The sequence below is a fragment of the Xenopus laevis genome, chromosome 6L (genome assembly GCF_017654675.1).
Source record: "Xenopus laevis strain J_2021 chromosome 6L, Xenopus_laevis_v10.1, whole genome shotgun sequence".
In the NCBI taxonomy this organism is placed as follows: Eukaryota; Metazoa; Chordata; class Amphibia; order Anura; family Pipidae; genus Xenopus; species Xenopus laevis.
In genome coordinates, this window is record NC_054381.1 from 62,254,765 (window position 1) to 62,276,572 (window position 21,808).

Sequence of the window (21,808 nt, forward strand, 5' to 3'; positions counted from 1 at the left end):
GGGAAGTTTGGTCGAGCTTTTTTTTTTTTAATTAAAATATTGAAAATATAGTTCAGATTTTAGTAAATAACCCTTCAAGTGTCTAGTAGGTCAGAAGAATTTCACCGGCACACAGGAATTGTAGTAGCAGGGCAAGCCCTTGCAATTTTATTATGCAGTAGTGCAACGTTTCGGGGTCACGCCCCTTTGTCAAGCATGCTTGACAAAGGGGCGTGACCCCGAAACGTTGCACTACTGCATAATAAAATTGCAAGGGCTTGCCCTGCTACTACAATTCCTGTGTGCCGGTGAAATTCTTCTTACCCTTGTTGTGAGGCTGCCGATTCCTCTATCACTGGGCACCAGGATAAGAACCTTTGGGAGTGTGTGGTGTGCGGCTTCTCCATATTCTATTGGTCTAGTAGGTCAGATCATGAAATGGCAAGCTGGTTTTTAACCCTTGCATTGCCATATCTTAAAAAAGTTGTATGTCTGCAAACTGAAAAAGATGGAAAAAAAATAAAGAGGAAGAAGAATTTTGTTAGAGAGCAGATATCGGAAACACAAAATACCAGAGAGTATAATCCAGCAGAACATGCCAGCACTACATACAAAATGAATAATAATCATCATCATCCACAAATATTTTAAAAACTGCAGACATTTTCTTTCTTGTGTTTATTGTTACTGTAGTATTAAAGGAGCAGTATACCCCCTTGTTCAACTTGAGTCCAGTAAATTGGAATTTTCCTGACTATACACTTTTCCTATTGTTTTAATCATACATCGATATTTTTTTTATTATTTCTTGAGCTAAACAGGGAAATTGAAACAACTCCATGTTTGGTTCTTACAAGGCTGACAATTACCTCATTAGTGAACAGATAATCCCCTGCAGAATAGAATTATTCTTTCCTGTGCATTGGTATCGAATTCTCTACCTTGCAAAACAAAATATGGAGTAGATTCAGTTTTCCGGTTTTTTATGTTTCTCTGGACCTGGTTTCAACTGTGAATGTAAAGTAAAGAACTCTAAGCGGTGTCACCTGATAAGCCCAATGTGCTTCTCCACATTTTTTAGACAGAGATACATGCTATTGTGAGACACCATGGTGGTGCGATTCAGGGAGAAGATGCTAGGGTTTATTACTACAGAGAAAAAGGGAATATGTTTTACATTTTTGAATTCTTTGTAGTCTATAGGAGATGACCTTCCTGTAATTCAGAGCTTAATTCGGAGCAACTGGATAACTATTCTTATAGCTGTACCAGCATGCTAGGATCCTGACGGCAAAACCTGCACAATGTTGAATCAGAAGTAAGAAAAAAATAATGCACACATTGTACTCTTATTGCATATTTAATGTAAATACATTCCAAAGCAAAATATACATTATTATATACATATCTTTTTCTACAGGTTTTTCCATATTTGCTATTCATTTATTGACACTGCATTGTCTACCAGAGGAGTTGATGTGGAGTTTTAGCATTGTCAGAATGATCATAATAAATAATTAATATGCCATTTTTTAAATGTGTATTTATTTTACAAAGGACTGGCACTTATACCATTAAATGTGAACATATGAAATATACCAGATACAGGGCTGTATTCAATCCATTGCACAACATTATTCTTTTGTCTGTTTATAGTTCTTCTGTCACTATGTATGTAAGGATCTGCAGTTGGCATGGTGTGGGCAGAGGCAATATTGAGTACATTTAGAACATGGAAGTAGATTGGGCAGGGCTTAGCGGGATACACAGTATTAGTTACTCTCTGACATCATGGGACATTAAATAATGATCAGGTTCTTCCCATTATATTGGGATTTGGTTATTTCACCTACTGTGAGCATTTGCCTGATACAGTTGGTACAGAATACAAACAAATTGGTATTTTATTGCACCTATTTATTTCACTTTTTGCACTTCTTAACAGCAGAGTTAATGCATTACTTATTTAAGCCAAACCATCTCAGACAGTTAAACTTTACAGAACTGCAGAGATATCGTGCTCCCCAGTTGATGGAGTATACAAAGAACTGTGGCGTTCATGCAAAGACATATGGGTGCTAAAGTGGCTAGAGCAAAAAGACCAGCCTGGAAGTACTTTTTTTAGAAAAATAAAGAGGTATTTTCTAAACTTCTCTCCAACGAAAGCATATATAACGGGATTCAAGCAACAGTGAAAATAAGAAATGGCCTCTGCCCATTGCACTGCTTCATCTAATTTTTTGTTCATCTTGCAGGCATTTATGCTGTCCGAGTCTTGAAAGGAGTGCATAATATAAACAATGTTGTAGGGCATCCAAAAAATAAAAAACACAACCATTATAATGAAAATAAGTTTTACAGCTTTGTGCTTTTTTCTCTCGCTCTTACATCGAAGAAGAGTATATATTATTCTTGAATAGCAAAATATCATAACCACTAGAGGAATGAAAAGTCCCAATATAGACATCACAAGAGTAAATATAGTTTTCCATGCCCCTGTATAATAGGGACTGCATGTCCAAACATCAATCTGTTTTTCTGCTTTATAAAATATAAATCCAGGGAGAGAAAATAAAACAGCTATTCCCCAGAGGACGATGCTCGTAAATATACTAAATTTTACAGTCCGAACTTTCATAGCAAAAATAACATGCACAATTGCCAAATATCGATCAAGAGTAAGAAGTATAATAAAAAAACTTGCACCATAGAATCCAGTTAGATATAGCCCAGATAAAATTTTACACAGTGCATCTCCAAATACCCAGTCTTTTGTAATGTAATAAGCCCAAAATGGTAATGAGATGACAAAAAGTAAATCTGATATTGCCAGGTTCAGTAAGTAGATATCTGTCATGTTTCTGAGCTTTTTGTATTGGATCAATATTATTATGACAAGAGCATTTCCAATAATGCCAAGTAAAAACACAAAAATGTAAACCGGTACAAGGAATTTAGCTGCTTTCTGCTTGATATCATCTTTTTCGCAGGGCGAGTAATCTGAGTCATAATAATCTGTCGTAACACCCCCATCATATGCTTGTGTATGGTTCATCTTCAGCTGTAAGAAATTTAAAAAAAAAAACTTACATATATTCTATACAAAAACTACCTGTATCTATTGCTACTTGTACAGGGACACAATTACATAGTAATAGGTTTATGAAAAATCATCAGATTTCTGCAAACAGTTCCTGCTAACAGTGGTTTATAGCTTATACAGAGGAAAGCAAAAAAAAAAAATAACCTCAAGGTGAAGTTATTTTGCCTTAGAGGGGGACAATTGTTCCAGACATAATTTAATAGATATAATATAATAATAATTATAATAGATAATTATAATAGATATAATAATATAATACAAATTATAATATATATAATGTAATAATCAATATCATATAGCCTCTGTTGTAAAATGTTGTACCTTAACGAAAAACTTGGCTTTTTTGCTCTATTGCTCATGCGTCTGCCCTGGGAAATTTGAAAACCAATGAAGCAGGAAGAGGATCTCTCCGAGGTGCTCGCTAGAATATCCCCGGGCCTGTGCAGTTTTCTGCTGATCAGAGCACCGGCCCAGGGGTGTCAGGTAAGTAAAAATAGTCACTTGGGGGTGCCTAACTTTTGGCACCCCAATTGTAAAATGATATTCCTTCTCCTTTAAATACACATACTTCCTCCTCCCCTGTGGATAACGCACCCCCCCTCCCCAGCACACGATTAAACACCTTAGGGGCAACTAGCAATAATTTTTAAATGCTAACAAACCCCCAGAACAAATACCAGGCTTATGTTCCACAGGTAGAGCAGGGCACACATGGGGAAGGCAGAGAACGGCAGACACTGGCAGAGTATGGCACAACCAAGCACAATAGGGAAGGCATAGTATGGCACACCCAGGGAGCATAGGGCGGGCAGAGTATGGCAGACACAGGGAGTATAGGGCAGGCATAAACTGTCACACCCAGGGAGCATAAGGTGGGCAGAGTATGGCACACCCAGGGAGCATACGGAAGGCAGAGTATGGCACACCCAGGGAACATAGGGCGGGCAGAGTATGGCAGGCACAGGGAGTATAGGGCAGGCAGAGTATGACACACACAGGAAACAAAGGGCAGGCAGAGTATGACACACACAGTGAGCATAGGGCAGGCAGAGTATGATACACACAGGGAGCATAAGGCAGACAGAGTATGACACACACAGGGAGCATTGGGCAGGCAGAGTATGGCACACACAGTGAGCATAGGACAGGCAGAGTATGGCACACACAGGAGGCATAGGGCAGGCAGAGTATGACACACCCAGGGAGCATACGGCAGACAGAGTATGACACACACAGGGAGCAGAGGACAGGCAGAGGATGGTACACACAGGGAGCATAGGGCAGGCAGAGTATGACACACACAGGGAGCATAGGGCAGGCAGAGTATGGCACACGAAGGGAGCAGAGGACAGGCAGAGTATAGCACACACAGGGAGCATAGGACAGGCAGAGTTGGGCACACAAAACAGAATAGGGCAGGCAGTGTATGGCACACACAAGGAGCAGAGGGCAGGCAGAGTATGGCACACATGGGGAGCATAGGGCAGGCACAGGGAACAGAACAGAGCAGGAGACATGGAAACCCATTAGGACCATTCGAAGATGTATTACATACAGTGATACAGTGGTACTCTATTAGCATTTTGAATAAGGTGTGAACATGTGGGCAGTTTCAGTCTGGGTCTCAGGTGTGAACAGTACAGGGATTTAGGATGTTAACAATAGAGGTGTCTCAGGTGTGAACAACGCAGGGGGGATTACATGTGTGAACAATACAGGGAATTACAGTCTGAATTTGAGGTTTAAACAATGCAGGGGCCAGTTATCTCTGTTGTGATACCTTTGAAAGTTTACACATGGTAACAGGCAGGCTTTCATGTGAGGGTCGCGGGCTGCCAGTTGGACAGGCCTGTAGGTATTAATATAAGTTACTGAGCATTATCTTGTTCCTTAAATGGAATGTAAAGTTGAAAAAATAAAAACAATGGTTTTAGGTTCTCCAATGAATGAGGAAATTTTCTTCAATAAACATTCATTAAAAATCTGTACCATTTTTATAAAAAGTGCAATGTTTTGCCTGTAATCCCCCTTCTCTCCATTCACTCTGATTACTCCATGTTCTGGACAAAGAGGAAGAATGCTGGGTTGTTTCTCTCCACAGTTAGCCTTAGTGAGAAGCAATCACATGAAACAACCTGCTGTCCAGAATGGGAGAAGCACTTATTATTTTAGAGATAGTTCAGCCAGAGAAAATTGGAGGGAATTGCTGTTAAAATAATGGGTAATTGCAGGTAAAAAAGATTGTATTTTTTATATTAATGAATATATATTAAGTATAGGTTTATTTTTGAATCTGCTTATCTTTAAAAAATGCATGTTCCACACAAAAGACAAGGGTAAAGAAGGATTTAATTGGTGTTGCAAAAAGCCCTATCTGCAATTTTTTTTATCTCACTGTTGTTAAAATAATATTTAGATAGGTTAATGGTCAACATTATGAGATTGCAGCACTGGAGTCCTAGGCTTTGATTCCAACCAGGGCCTGACTGTCTGAGTTTTGACTTCTCACAGACTGGTTTCCTTAAGAATCTAAGAAATAGATTCTTGCAGCATAGTGTGTGCACGTACTGCTCATTCAGGCAGCATTTCTGTCTCGGGGAATAGCTTTGCTGTCCAGCATGCTGGAGGCACAGCCCAGCCCTTTTCTAAAGCTGAAGATATAGTCATAAAAAAAATGAAGGTTATATGATTTTCAGACTGTGTGGAGTCTAATTGTCCAAAACATTTTTCATACCATGCCGATTGTTTTCTTACAACTCCCTCTTTCTACTTTACAAAGCTTTTTTTTTACCTCACAAACACTAGAATCTTTTGTTTTACTGTCTTTCATCATTTCTTTTTTCTTGCCTCTTTCACCCTAAAATAACTAGCCTGTCATTTCCTGTTTTCATTTATTAGTAGGAGGGGACTGGGCTAAGTAATGCAGATTGGGGCCTGAATTTTCAAGTAGTTTTGGGCCCCAAGATCACTTTTGTCAACGTGTTATGTTCATGAGCCTGCCATCTGCAATGTGTTACAAACCTGATAGAGATTGTGATAAATGGACTTACCAATATAGCTACCACAGTTCTGCCCAATTCAGGAGATGAATTATATGAAAGAGGTATCTAAATAGATAAAGATATATAAAAAATTACAGTACAGCACAGCTTGAAATAAATGGTGGGTGCATCATTCTGAGAATTAAAACAAATTTTAAAAGGTGTATACATGCAAGGTACAGAAAAGAGATTAACAGTTGAACCAGTGCTAGAACAGGCCCCCAGTATTAGATCCAGTATCATATTGTATCAGCCCTTCTATATTGTATTTACTAACTATCTTTCCTTACAGTAAGCAAGAAAGTAAATATTGCCTTTTTACATCTCTTACCTTGAGCCACCATTTTGTGATGGTCTGTGTGTTGCCTCAGAGATCACCTGACCAGAAATAAGGCGGTTCTAACTAACAGGAAGATGTGTACAAGCAAAAGACAGAACTTTGCCCATTAATTGAGTCATGTATGGTTTGTTTGTGTGCACTGTGAATCATAGGATTCCAGGGGGCGGCATCAAGTACCTAAAGAGACAATTTTCTATTTAGGATTACCCAATGGCACATACTACTAAAAAAGTATTATGCAAACAGTTTATTTAAGTGAAACAGGATTTTACATACTGTATGAGCTGTTTTATGCAATATATTTTTATAGAGACCTACATTGTTCGGGGTATAGTTTTCCTTTAACTACCTCCAACAATAACAAACACTTTGTACCATTTACATTTCAAAGTGTGATTCATATTGACATCTGACTGAAAAAAAGCAATCACCTGGCACATATCTAAAAACTGATCTGCCAAGCAAAGTCAATCAAAATATAGGATGTAAGAATGGAAGGAAACGTATATGCACCTACAGTCGTATGAAAAAGTTTGGGAACCCCTCTCAGGCTGCATAATAATTTACTCCACTTTCAACAAAAAAGATAAGTGGTATGTCTTTCATTTCCTGAGTACTGGGTTGTTTTCTGAACAAAGATTTTTAGTGAAGCAGTATTCAGTTGTATGATATTAAATCAAATGTGAAAAACTGGCTGTGCTATAATGTGGGTACCCTTGTAATTTTGCTCATTTGAATGCATGTGAATGATCAATACTGATTACTGGCAACACCAAATTGGTTTGATTAGCTTGATAAGCCTTGAACTTTATAGGCAGGTGTGTCCAATCATGAGAAAGGGTATTTAAGGTGGCCAATTGCAGGTTGTGCTTCTGTTTGACTCTCCTCTGAAGAAAAATCTGCTGGATGATTTGAAGCAGGCTGTCCATGCTCGGCAGCCATCAAATTTGACTGAACTGGAGAGATTTTGTATGGACGAATGGTCAAAAATACTGCCATCAAAGGCTATAGGAGGCATCTAGAGGCTGTTACATTTGCAAATGGAGGCTCAACTAAGTATTGATGTAATATCTCTGTTGGGGTGCCCAAATTTAAGCACCTTTCTAATTTTGTTATGATGCATATTGCATATTTTCTGTTAATCCAATAAATGTTATGTCACTGAAAAAAACTACTGTTTCCATAAGGCATGTTATTTATTAAAAGGAAGTTGCTACTTTGAAAGCTCAGCCAATAATAAACAAAACTCCAAAGAATTTAGAGGGGTTCAAACTTTTTCATATGACTGTATATTAACCTTTGCTCTTTAATAGCACAATAAATAGGACTAAATACTTTTCTGTAAATTATGCTGCTCTCCCAGTAAACAGCATCAATTAGAGACTTATAAGCAAAACACCCTCCTCAAACAGTGACTCTTTAGAACCAGCTAAAGTAAATTTTTTTTTTTTTAGTTTGGTGCCAAAAAAACTGATATTTCTTAATTAAACCAATAGGCAAAAAAGTATGTTCGGCACAAGGACTTATTTGGTACACCGTTCAATTCCTTTCTTATTACACTTTAATAATAAAGGAATTGCACCATCCAGTTTGAGGTTGGCACAAAACATGTTAAAAATAATTTTCATTAACACAACAAATTGAACAAAACTCCTAAACCAACAGCATATAGGGAGTTTTAGTTAAAATGTGTCCATGTCATTTTTTAAATAATGTCCTACTTTCTGTTGTCTAGTAGGATGCTGGTGAATTGGAGGAAAGCAGATCTCCCATCTCCTTGCATGTTCTCAGTTTCAGTTTTCATCTTGGCAGCACATTTATAAAACTCTCTTTTAGATCACAAAAATATATTACACTTCCAGCTTGCATTACTTGTTTTTTTTCTTGGTATCCTACCACATGCCATAATCACTGTATATTTATTTTTATTGTTTGTTTGTCCTCTGTGGTTGTTCTTCCCCTTAATCTAAAAATGTACAGTTCTGCATATACAAGTAGCACCATACACCGTTATCCATACTTTACATATCCGCTTTAAAACAAATGTAGCACCTATTTGGCTGATTTAGACAAATACCAACTAGTGTGATAGAGTATGGGCTACACACGACCCTCTTTCACCAGGATGGGCTTTTGAAAAAATGGAAACACATGTGCTAAATGTGTGTGTTGTTAAACTACAACTCACTACTGCCAAAAATACACAAAATTAGAGTTGGATGCCAGGGTTTTTTTGCAAAACAGTACAACAAAGCGCCACATGGATTGTAATACTCACACATGAGGTAGCCACAGTACATATACAAGTACATTCATAGGTGTAGCAGCGACAGCATATAGACAGACCACACTAGGCATAGGAGTTGAGAGATCACATTCCAGGATTCCAGTACCTCATGTGGCTGGGACCCCCACAGCAGACTTGGAACAAAGTTACACCATAGCCTAATTACCTCATCACTACTGCAGTCCCTTCACTACAGGCAAAGCAAAGCCTGGGGGAGAGCTACTCCCTTCTATCCTCGTAGTTGGAGCTTGAGCTGCTCTTTTTAGCTAGCCTCACTCTCTCAATAGAGTGCTATAACGGGAACTACACTACAGACTAGCTCACTTCATTCACAGGATCCCTGTACCCCATCACTTCTGGGGCCTTGTTGACTCAAAGAATGAAGTGCCCCACTTTGCAAAGCACTTTGTTACAGCACTGCAGGAAGTGGTCACAACCTAGAACCAATGAAATAGGTATGCAAATGAGGTATTAGATGTTACATGAGATTTAACCTAGCAACAGTGGAAAGGAGGCACTGGCAGGGAATGAAGCCATAAGGGCTATAAAATGTATGGGCCTCTACACAAATCTCCCCGAAAAAATTGTTGCATTCATTGTTCTACTTGCAGCTAGCTTCAAAAAGCTAATCACTGATTGGTTGCTATAGGTAACTGCCCATGGGCAAATTTGCCCAGTGTTGATAAATGAGCCCCAGTGATTCCCAGCTCTCGTGTGCCCTGCCAGCCCAGAACCGCTCTCCACAGCCTGCACTCTGGTGCTCCTTTGTAACTTCCCATCCTGCCCAATCACATGAAAAAATGCACAGGAAAAAGTTATGCGCTGGCGAAGGAAGTAAGCGGGACAGAGGGAGCTTTGTAGCTTGGGCAGGGGGCCCCTGGGAATGGCGGGGGGCCCTGATGTGACTGTCCTGGTGGGCTCAACACCCCCCAGTCTGACTCTTGAGTACACTGTTATTTATGCAGAAATGTCTAGAATATTGGAACACTGTTTTTTTTACACAGCTTAATACATAGGCTCCTTTATACCACATTTTTCATCTAACTTACATTTATGTACTCTGGAATGTTACTAGTTCATTTATGACCTATTTCTTTCCTGCTCTCTCTAACTGTTAGCCATACCCAAACCATGGCTGACATCCACAAACACTGCTTTCCTAGCAACGCTCACAAGTGATGGCCTATAATTTATTTAAATACATAGAACCTGGTGATAGACAGGGACAGTGTCGGACTGGCCCACCAGGATACCAGGAAAACTCCCGGTGGGCCCAGGTGTCAATAGGCCCTCATGTTGCTAAACTTTTGGCCTATTTCATGGGCATACCTTATTCTATGAGAACAAAGATGCTAAATAGATGGAATAATAGATTATAGTATGTAAATAAAACAAACTAAGAGAATAGAGGTTGATTGAGGAGATGAAGAATATTAGTACTGAGAGTGGGCCTCTGGTGGGCCTCTGGTTTCCCAGTCCGACACTGGACAGGGAGGAGGGGTGGAGACCCTACTCTCCATACTACCCTTTTGAGGTTTAACAATACAATGATCATTTACTACCTCCAAGGCAGGGTACAATGTGCAAAATAAAAAACCATGCATAATATTTTTCACTTTGCTCCTTGCATTGAATGGAGAAGAGTTGCCACAGGTTTTAGTACTATGTTTACATCCACCAACACTGTCTTTTGCACCTCCCATATGAATTTTTATTCCGTGTGACGTGAAGAGGGCAGGTAGATACATAACAGTAGTGTTTTCACGGGATCTGAGGAAAGGACCTCTTATGTACTGTAGGTCCCTTATGTTTTTAGTTAGTATCCTCAATGACAGATGCAGCAATTCAATGCTCCTTATTACTTCCTTTGGATTCTTTCATTGGTTTCAGTCCAGAAAATACTCTAGTCTAATGCACAGTGGTTAGATATAGTTTTCGTCCAAAATGCACTAAATTCTCACAGCTTCCTCTTTCTGATCACTGTGTTTTGTGTTTTAAAAAATGGTAATATTTTAAATATAAGAAACTGTGGTTTTCTTCTAGACAATACAAGGATATTTCTTTGAATAATGTTTTAAAAATAATGTTTATTTGTTTCAAAAATAAACAAGTTACTCTTCATTACCCCTCCCTCTCAGCAATCTATCTCTCTTCATGCAGGAGATGGAGCTAGAATTAGGTCAAATACATTTAGGCTCCATTTTCCTAGACAATGTATTAGAGCTGTCTTTTCAGAATAACTTTCAGCTGCAAATAGAGAGACAGACACTGAAAAGGAATACCGAGCAGTGACTTTATTTCAGAAACTGCATAAAGAGAATTTTCAACTGATTCAAATTAGAAAGTTTCATATTTCCATGAGATGAAGCTTATATAAAAGTTTGCAATAGATTTTTTCCTTTTAACTAGAAGTGCATTTTTTGTAGCAGTTATGCTGAGTTCAATCTCACTCCATGTGGAGTTTGCATGTTGTCACAGTCTGGACAGGCTTCTTCTTTTTCTCCATTTTTACCCATAGTGCCATAGTTAAACTGGCTACTGGTGAAAATTGACATTATAATACATGTGGATGGGTGTCTTAGAGTCTTTAATCAATTCGATTGACTGGAGCAATGGCTGATATAAATTGATTCCAACAAAATAAAAATGAAATTATTGCCACTATTTGCTATTTGTGAACATCACTGTGAATTGAAGTAGGTAGTGCTGGGCCGAGTGTCAAGGAGCTCTGTCTGCAATTGCCGCCCCTTAGAGGTGACGAGCGGGAGTTTGATTTCACCATCCTTTTCTCAGGGACCCATCTCCCTGCTGATGAATGAGGTCCATCTTTTAATATAGGCTCTTATAGGACTACCTTTCCAGAATCATCCAACCACCTCTGTGAGTTGATTCAGAAGATGTCTTACCGTATATAAAAGCCCCCTTTCCATGAATAAACTAGGCCTGGACCAATAAAAAAATTCTCACCTATCAATGAACATACCCACCTTCACCTGGATGGAGAACACCACCCATACCTCTATAAGGCCCACAGATACAAGACTACATCTAACAGTACAGATAAAGGAAGTTGTAATCCCCCTATACTCCGTTTAACCTTATTTTACGTTTGAGTTAACTTTTTGTATGATGTTGAGAGGGATATTCTGAGACAATTTTTAATCGGTTTTCATTTTGTTTTATTTGTTGTTTTTGAGTTATTTCGCTTTTTATTCAGCAGCTCTCCAGTTTGCAATTTTAGCAATCTGGTTGCTATGGTCCAAATTACCCTAACAACCAAGTAATGATTTCAATAAGAGACTGAAATTTGAATAGGAGAAGGCCTGAATAGAAAGATAAAAGAACCAATAACAATACATTTGTAATCTTACAAAGCATTTGTTTTTGAGATGGGCTATGTGACCCCCATTTGAAATCTGGAAGAAGGCAAATAATTAAAAGACTATAAAAAAATAAATAATGAAGACCAAATGAAAAGTTACTTAGAATTGGACATTCTGTAACAAACTAAAAATTAACTTAAAAGTGAACCACTCCTTTAAATAGATTATTGCAACGTTTCACAATGAAATTAATGCTATGGTACTTAAAGCCCTTGTCTGCTTTGGTTCACTATGTAAGGCTTGATAAAGGGCCCAGTGGGGTCCGAAACGTTGCCCTTACCTTGTATGTACATGGGCTAAAATAAACAACAAATCACTTATTTCACTATAATCAGTGTGCTGCTGGTTTGTTTCTACATTGTATGTTGGACCTGTTGGGCAGGAAGGGGTCTTCTAGATTAAGCACCTGATACCCTGAACGGGGTTGTATTTGAAGGGTTGAGCACTCCAAATGTAAGTCTTGTGATGTCAAGACATAGATTACTCAATTTGTAAATTCCAACAATAAAGTTAGATTGTCAGCAGAAATTTTAAAACAGAAGTCAGGTTAGGGAACTGAAAGAGGAAAAAAATGTTGCACAAAGTACCTCTAAATATATTGAATTTATATTGTGATATAGACCAGAGAAATGTTATACAGGGTTATCAAAGAATGCAGTATTTTATGTACTGAATTTACTGCACCATATTAGCAGTTCAGCATCTCTATAACAGTAATGATTCAGGCCTTTAAAGCTGTCACAGGAGTTTTCCATCATTGAATTTTGTTTGGAATGTCAGTTACACTGCACATGCTCAGTGTGATGTGGGAAACTGTTTAGAAGCTAAACTTAAGCTTTTGCAAATCATCAAGCATAACATTAGGGTTCCTAGGAAAAGGATAACCCTTTTTTTAAAATAAATGGAGGAAAAGCATTACAATTTCACAAAATGAGTTTAGAGAATTTGTTTCCTATTAAGACAACAAGGAATTTAGGGGAAGAATTAACTATATGTGCCAAGCAGGGATCATGGTCCTGCTACATATTTTATCCATTCTGCTTATTAGAATGCACACTGGGTAACTGCCTCTTAATGTATGATATCCTCGAGTTGCCAGTAGCTACTATTAGGGTGAATTTTAAAAAAAGAAAAAAGAAATTTAATATTCTGTAGAGCTGAAAGAATTTGTTTTAGCAATGTCTGGTGTTTTTCTTCCAAATTTGAGTGCATTTCAGCACCTGAACTGCAGGATATGGAGCCCAAAAGTACTCTACATTTTATTTTACTTCTAAGGTAAGAGAGAGTTTCAGTGATGGTTAAAGTTTGCAACTATGGTTTGCACGTGAAAGCCACTATGTCACTTTACTCTGCCCACTTCCGTGACATAGAACAGTAATTGCAAAAATGTAATAGTGTACAGTAGTTTTACTCACTATTCATTAGCATATGGGAAATTAATGCATTTATACATAATGTTGATATAGCCTACATTTCAGAAATTCTGGAATTATTAGAAATGGTCAATTTAAAGTTATCTGCACTTGTTGGGCTATTGAAGGCAGGCCAAGAATATTCTTTGTGGTTGAAAATATCCAAAAATAATAGTTTACAGTACTCATATCAGATGTAAAACCCTTTTCTAGAGGGGCGCACACAATATGGTGTGTCCACATTTACAGCACTCCCATTCCGTGACACTAAAACTGCCTTTAAACAGGGTAAAATCACAACAATATTTCTAAATATGCATATCCAAATTTCAAGCTGTCATGACTGTGAATCCTACGACTTTTGCAATATGTGGACACTACCTTTATCAGTTTATATATATATAGCTTTAATACCCTTTCAGACCACACCAGGGAAAAAGCCTCAGAACCAAGGAACTACTCTAAAGTCCGCTGGTTCACTCCCAAGTTTAACCCAGGTATGGTAATTTTTGTTGGGATCCAAGCCTGCTCAAATTGGGGATGAGCAGGTAGGGTGGATAATTTTCATAAGTTAACCTGGCAGCAAGGCTGCCCTACTGTCTCCCTCATATTTTCCTCCATTCTTCATTAAAAAGAAGGAGCCCATTTGATGACCGACCTGGGATCTGTGACATAACCTTGGATTACAAACTTCGGAGATTTTACCTTCTGACCTACATACACTATCAAGAAAATGGCTGAAGTTACACTCCTTTTATGGAAAGTCAGAGGGCTGGGCAGTCCAATAAAGAAAGGTTTGGTCTTTAAAACCATTCGGAGGGTCAACCGCATTTGATACTACTCCAGGAAACCCACTTGGACGGTGGTAAAGTACTTACTATGAAAAAACCCTGGTTGGGGGCATCATACCACTCCACTTACTCCTCTTTTGCTAGAGGAGTCTCTATATTGATAAAGAGAAACTGTGTATTCTACCTGAATAAGTTGATAACAGACGCTGAAGGCCATTTTATTATTATGTCATGTAATTTGCATAGTAAACCATATATTATTGTGAATGTATATGCACCCCCTCCTACTAGTGGGCCACTGCTGTCCCTCATAATGGATAAGGTACTCTTCCATCAGCAACCCTTCTTTTTATGGGCGACTTTAATGCAGTTATGTCTGAAGGAATAGATAGATTACGCCCCAGTAATAAGCCCAATCACACACTGACAAACTGGGTCTCCACCTACAATCTTAAAGATCTCTGGAGGGTAAAGCATCCTGGGGAGAGGAGATATACATGCTACTCAGCGTCTTATAATACAATGTCTAGAATTGATCTAGCCTTGAGCACACCAGACATTGAGACGCAAACTACTTCAATTGAAATATTGCCAGGGGGCATTTAGGATCACTCTCCCCTCCTTTTAAAAATAGAAGTACACACCTCCCCAGTCAATAAGGTATGGAGACTCAATAGTTTCTGGGTATGCCAAAACTCCATAGCAGACTCAGTAGAAAAAGAAATAGAAATGTATGTTGACATTAACAAAGGGACAGCATCACCCCAGGCGTGTGGGACTCCTTAAAAGCATATGCTACAGGAGCCTATATACAACAGATCAAGCAATTCAATGTTAAAATGCAAGAGGAAGTAGACAAACTAGAACCACAAGTCATAGCAGCAGAAAAGCTATTTTGTCAGAACCCTTCCCCACAAACCAAGGCTAGTTGGCTTACAAGCCAGAATACCTTACAAGTAATTCTAACGAAACAAGTCAAAAAGTCATTATTATTTAACAAAGCTAATGTATTCGCAACAGGGGATAAAAATGGCAGACTGTTGGCTTTGTTGTCTAGGGAAATCTCTCCTTTTACCAATTTTCCAGCAGTCAAGAATAGCAAGGGTTCCACTTATACAGACCCTAAAGAAATAAATTCAGTCTTCACCCACTTTTATTCACAGTTGTATACTTCACGTGTGTCCCGCCCTAGGGAACAGATACAGTAATACCTTAATACTATTCCCCTTTCTAGACTAGAACCCATAGAGGTAGCCTTATTAGAAGACCCCATATCGGAAGCAGAAGTGCAGGAAGCAGTCTCTAACTTGACCCCAGGTAAAACCCCAGGGGTGGATGGGCTTCCGACAGATTTCTATTCTAAGTATGAGAAACAACTGATACCTATCCTCACCTCCCTATTTAATGAAGTTCAGTTTGAAGAAACCTTACCCCATCTATGCATGAAGCACTCATAACACTCATTCTTAAGTCAGGGAAGGACCCACTTGATTGTGCCTCGTATAGACTGATCTCACTGATAAATATAGATGCTAAGATCCTGGCCAAAATCCTTTCTCAAAGATTAAATCAAGTAATAATGAAATTAGTCTCTCCCGATCAAACAGGGTTTATACCAGGTCGCACGACCAACATAAATATTCGCAGGCTATATATTAACATGACAATAAACAGGAAATCGAGTCATAGTAGCGCTAGATAATGAGAAAGCGTTTGATTCTGTGTAATGGAGCTTTCTTTGGTCCATCATGGAATCCATTGGTATAGGCCCTAACTTTAGAAAATGAGTAGCAGCATTATACCCAAACCCAACAACTCACCTTAAAACCAACCATACCATCTCAGACTCTTTCTCACTTAGTAGAGGCACCAGGCAAGGATGCCCTCTCTCCCCTTTGTTGTTTGCACTAGCCATGGAACCCTAAGCATCCCCTTTGAAACACTCAAGTGAGGTGAAGGGACTTAGGCTAGGATCAGTCACAGAAACAGTTGGAATGTATGCAGATGACACTATTTTATTTCTAGAAAACCCCTATGGAGCCTTAGATGCAGCCCTTACCGTGATTAACAACTACAAAACATACTCAGGCCTGAAGATAAATTGGGCTAAATCCCAAATCTTTGCGATAGATGCATTCACTGTAGACGACCAAGCTTACCAAGCTCCTTTACAATGGACATCCTCCTTTAAATACTTTGGTGTTCATATTCATAGAATAGACCAAATTCATGGAACTCAACCTTGACCCATTATTACCCCTGCTAGAATCTAAAACCAAATTATGGAATTTATTTCCGTTAACTCTACTAGGCAGAATAAATCTCTTTAAGATGATCCTACTTCCTAAATTTATTTCGCCAAGCCCCTCTCACCATCCCTAGCAAATATTTCCATAGGTTAAAATCATTGCTTTCTACACACTACTGGGCCACCGCATCTCCCCTTACGTCTCTTACAGTTTTACAATACCCGCCGATAAGGGGGGGCTGGTGGCTCCTAATCTGTTTCACTACTATTTAGCCACCAAGCTAGTAACATCAGGGTGGTGGGCAGCCCCGACACCCCAAAATGCAGCCACAACTATTGAAGCGCAAACAGTGGGATTGTATGAGGCATTAAAAAACCTCCTTTACCGTGGTACTAGAAGGAAATCGACCATATCCCCCTTAACAAAAGCAAATGTACAAGTCTGGAAGATGGCCCTAATGCACTTTCCCAGAAAAGACCCATATGCCTCTACATATACCCCTCTATGGTACAATCCTCAACTCCCACATTTACAAACTATTCCAGACCCTGGGATATGGGCCCAATACAATATTAAATACTTAGACCTTATCACGGAAAATGGGGCTTTAATGTCCTTTGACTCACTGAAGGCCAAATATAATTTACCGAATCAGATGTTTTTACGTTATATTCAACTTAGACATGCCTGGAAAGCTCAATTTGGCATCCCTTATATTGATTCCTCCCCTCGGAGACTAGAAGAAATTATATTTACCCCTGAGCTTCCAAAACCAATCTCCCAATTTTACTCTCTATTAAATATACCAGAGAACCCAGTCCTACCAACCCTTTATGCTAAATGGATCCGGGATATACCGAACCTCACTTCTGAAATATGGGAAGAAATACTGGAAACACACAGCGCACTGTTAATCATTGCTAAAGATAAAATGATACAGTTTAGATACTTGCATAGATCCTACCTAACACTACACAGGTTACACCTAATAAATTCCGACATCCCAGACATCTGCCCAAAATGTGGTCTCACTCTGGCGGATTACATCCACATGGTATGGAGTTGTTGGCACATACAGAAATTTTGGGGAAAAGCGTCTACCGAAATAAGTAAAATAATGACTCTCATAATCCCACTTGATCCACTAATCCTTCTACTGAACCAAGTAGAGGAAACCGGCCCTAACCCGGCAGAAAGAGCATTACTATGTTACTTTCTAATTCAAGCAAAGAGACTTATTGCTCTCACTTGGAAATTGAAACAACCCCCAAAAAGGAAACAGTGGGTGGAAATGGTAAATGCCTCCGTTCCTATGTATCAGCTTACATACTTGAGTAGGGGTTGCCCAAAAAAGTTTGATACGGTATGGTCTCTATGGCTCTCTGAACATCTACCAGGCCTGCTACCTCAGGCTGACTCATGAGTGGGTAATCCATCTCCCCACCCTTTTTTTTTTTTGTATTTTTTTTTTTTTCCAAGGGTCAAGAAAGACAGTAGTGTGAATAGAGGGAAAATTATTACTTTATTGTTAACAGTAATTGCTCAACACAGATCTTTGTTACATTAATATATAGAGACAGTCAATCTGCTGGACATAAGTGATATATAGATATTGTATTAATAACAAGATGTCATACAGGCGGAATGAAACATCTGAGTTTGTATGCCGACTGTCATAGAAAACTGTGTTAATTTGCATCTGTATTTTATTTTTGTTTGTTTTTGGGACAGTTAAAACTCAATAAAAATAATTTGAAAAAAAAAGCAATATTTCACTCTTCCCTCTCATGAATGCTCATAAGCCCCAAAATGTTTATGCTTAGTACACATAAAATTGCTCCAGGGCTGAACAAGCTCTCTGGAATTATGGAGGAGGATAACAGTTTTTTGTGTTAATGATGTCTAAACCATGATATGCATGGACGGAGGCAACTATTTTTATTCTGAGCTCAAACAAGACACTTGTGCTAAGCTGACCCACAGGGACAGGCCCCATTTCAAGACTTTGGTTCCTGTAGAGAATTGCCTTATGAAGCTTCCCGGTCTAGCAGAATAACTATAAAAAATCCTTGTGGCTTGTGCAGAAATATTATTAGAACCTGCACTGAATTTTTTACCACTAGGGGCGCAAGCAGGAACCTATATTCAGCAGAAGAGCCGGAACTTGAAGAAGCAAGAAGCAAAAGAGCTTCCTTTTGGTGAGGGGAGGGAAGGAACTATTATGCATGGAATTCCCAATATAGCTATGAGTTCTGGAGGGGGGGGGGGATTATACATGAAATTGCCTTTGTGTCATTCTGCTATGGGTTCTGGGGGTATTATACATAAACTTGCCTAGGTGCCATCCTGTTGTGAGTTCTGGGGGTATTATCTATAAAATTGCCTTTGTGCCATCCTGCGGTGAGTTCTGGGGGTATTACACATAAAATTGCCTTTGTGCCATCTTAGGGTGAGTTCTGGGGGTATTATACATGAAAATGCTTTTGTGCCATCCTGCTGTGAGTTCTGGGTGTATTATATATGAAACTGCCTTTGTGCCATCATGCTGTGAGTTCTGGGGATACTATACATGAAATTGCCTTTGTGCAATCCTGCTGTGAGTTCTGGAGGTATTTAACATGGAATTGCCACTACATTTTATATATATATATATATATATATATATATATATATATATATATATAATATTCACAGAGGGTGAGTGTTGCAAAGTGGGCATGGTCTAAAAATTTAGCCTCACTTTGCGCCTCCATATTCTCCCCTGTCCCTGGATTTCTCTCTGAAAATCCGGTCGCCTTAACTTGTGGTTAAATCCAGGAGTGAGAGGTTAGTGGTACATATTAGGGCTCTTACACACGGGCGTTCCGACCTGCGCTCCCCTGCGTTCCGTTTTTTGGCGTTCAGCCGCAGGGGAGCGCAGGAATAGACGCAAGTCATTATTTGAAATGGGGCTGTACTCACTCAGGCGCGTGTAGGCGCCGAACGCAGGAAAAATGCAGCATGTTGCGTCTGAACCTACGTTCGGCGCCTACACGCGCCTGAGTGAGTACAGCCCCATTTCAAATAATGACTTGCGTCTATTCCTGTGCTCCCCTGCGGCTGAACGCCCGTGTGTAAGAGCCCTAAGTCTGGTACTGGATTTAAGAAGTGGCAGATCAGGGACCAGGTCCCTTTGGTAGGCTTGGATTGTCAGGAAAGATTGCAAGGGTTTGGGAAAAAAAATGCAGCGTGTCATTGCCCTAAGGGCTCTTACTGACGAGCGGTTGAAGCTGCGCTCCCCTGCGTTCCGTTTTTCTACGTTCAGCCGCAGGGGAGCGCAGGAAAATACGCATTAAGTTTTTTTCAATGGGGCTGTACTCACACAGGCGCGTGTAGGTGCCGAACGCAGGAAAAATGCAGCATGTTGTATATCAACCTGCGTTCGGCGCCTAAACGCGCCTGTGTGAGTACAGCCCCATTAAAAAAAACCTAATGTGTCTATTCCTACGCTCCCCTGTGGCTGAATGCAGAAAAACGGAATGCAGGGGAGCGCAGCTTCAACCACTTGTCAGTAAGAACCCTTAGAGTCTCTGGATTGGATCATTTATAGCTCATTAATTTCTTAACTCAGTAAACTTAATGCCTCCCAGAATCCATTTGGCAATGGCTGCTGCAGTTATGCGGTAGATTTACTAATTATCAGACTGAAAATGCCCAGCAGTTCCAATTATTTTTCAGGTTATTAATACTTAAGTTAACCTTCAGCATCCTGTGCTGAGGGCTGTTAGAGATCAATAGTAGAATTGAGATCAAACAACCCACTGAATAATTAAGCTCCAAAAAATTACAAACACTACATAAACAATGCAAATCAATAGGGCGTTATCCATTCAAAAAACATAAAAGTTTCTACACTGTAATGAATCGGTACATTACCAAGAATAGCACGTTTCATTTTAACAGGTATTTAAATCCAAAAAATTAAGCAAGTTTATAATATAGATGAATTGCAAACTGTCTGTATTTTTTAAATGTATTTGTAAATACAGCTGTGGCCTTTGCCTGACCCATTTATGTATTCTTTTCTAGTGGTTCTTTTTTTGAACCAATGTAGTAGAATTACAGACTTGTGAATGCAAGGCTGACTTCTGCTATATTGTTTCAAAAGAAGAAACCAGCAGATCAATAAAGGGGCAGAATTCAATTCAGGTGCACATTTAATAAATGCTGCAGGGCTTCACTGATTGCATTTAAATTAGATTGCAGTTCTGCTGGGTTTTCTAGAAGTGTCACGGAATTTTCAGGTGATCTGGTAACCTTAATGCAAGGTCTAAGTGTTATTCAGTCTTAAACTAAAAGTATATCTGCAGAAATAAAATGAGTTATTCATATAAAACACAAGTATCAATAAATAGAAAAATAAAATAAACTTACTGTAGGTACCTTTTTCTTCTAGCTTATACTTATGCCAGCTTCTTGTAAAAAGAAATAAAACAGTCTTGGTTATGCTGGAGTTTTATAAATAGCTATCCAGCTCATCATTTCCTGTGTCAAAGCAGGTCTGCAGAAACCTTCTTCTACAAAGTTTCTGTGCAGCTGAAGTTAAAACAAGCATATAATATGTTAATAAAACTGATCTACAGTAATGATGCATGGTCTCATACTTGTGTAGCCAATATTGGCATTGAATAGCCTCAAAAACATATTCAATTTGTTTTGTAAGTAATACAAAAGTTCCAGTGGTCTATGAGAGACATTTAAGGAATGTGTAAAGGTCTACATATCCTCCCCAATAAAAATGTCAAAATGCTTAAAGGAAGTCATTATTTTAAAAATGGGAAGAACTTTTTTTTTGCATAATTGCATCTGTCATTGTTGATCTCTGCCTATTGCATTCCTTGTTGCATGTGGTTTCATAAAGGAACTAGAATTAACAATGAACAGCTAATTATATGTGAAACACAACAATTATATTACATTCTATTCTTTATGGTAAATCATTTCTGGAAACACACAAGCTTATAACAAACATTATTCTGAATTATACATTATAATTTTTGAAAAATACTGGCTTACAGTTTTTACTTGTTTTATAAATGTCATATTAAATATATCCTGAGCACTCTTTATCAATGATAGGAATATTCTGCAACTCAGTAATAATTCTAGCTCCTCTAAAATCCCCTTTTGATGTAGTAAAAGTTTTACCATTCATTATGAAAGAATCCCCAACATTTCAATATA

General features: G+C 38.8%; 1 protein-coding gene across 5 annotated transcripts; it reads right to left on the reverse strand.

The window, feature by feature from the left end:
- Positions 1-1,323: 1,323 nt before the first annotated feature.
- On the reverse strand, positions 1,324-21,357 carry ccr2.L (chemokine (C-C motif) receptor 2 L homeolog). Of its 5 annotated transcripts, XM_041565519.1 has the most exons (4): positions 20,999-21,357; positions 6,455-6,640; positions 6,133-6,189; positions 1,324-3,040 (listed from the first exon to the last, which is right to left on the reverse strand). In XM_041565519.1, exon 4 carries the CDS (start codon positions 3,032-3,034, stop codon positions 1,976-1,978), a length of 1,059 nt encoding a protein of 352 aa, XP_041421453.1. In that variant the 5' UTR covers positions 3,035-3,040; positions 6,133-6,189; positions 6,455-6,640; positions 20,999-21,357; the 3' UTR covers positions 1,324-1,975.
- Positions 21,358-21,808: the final 451 nt, after the last annotated feature.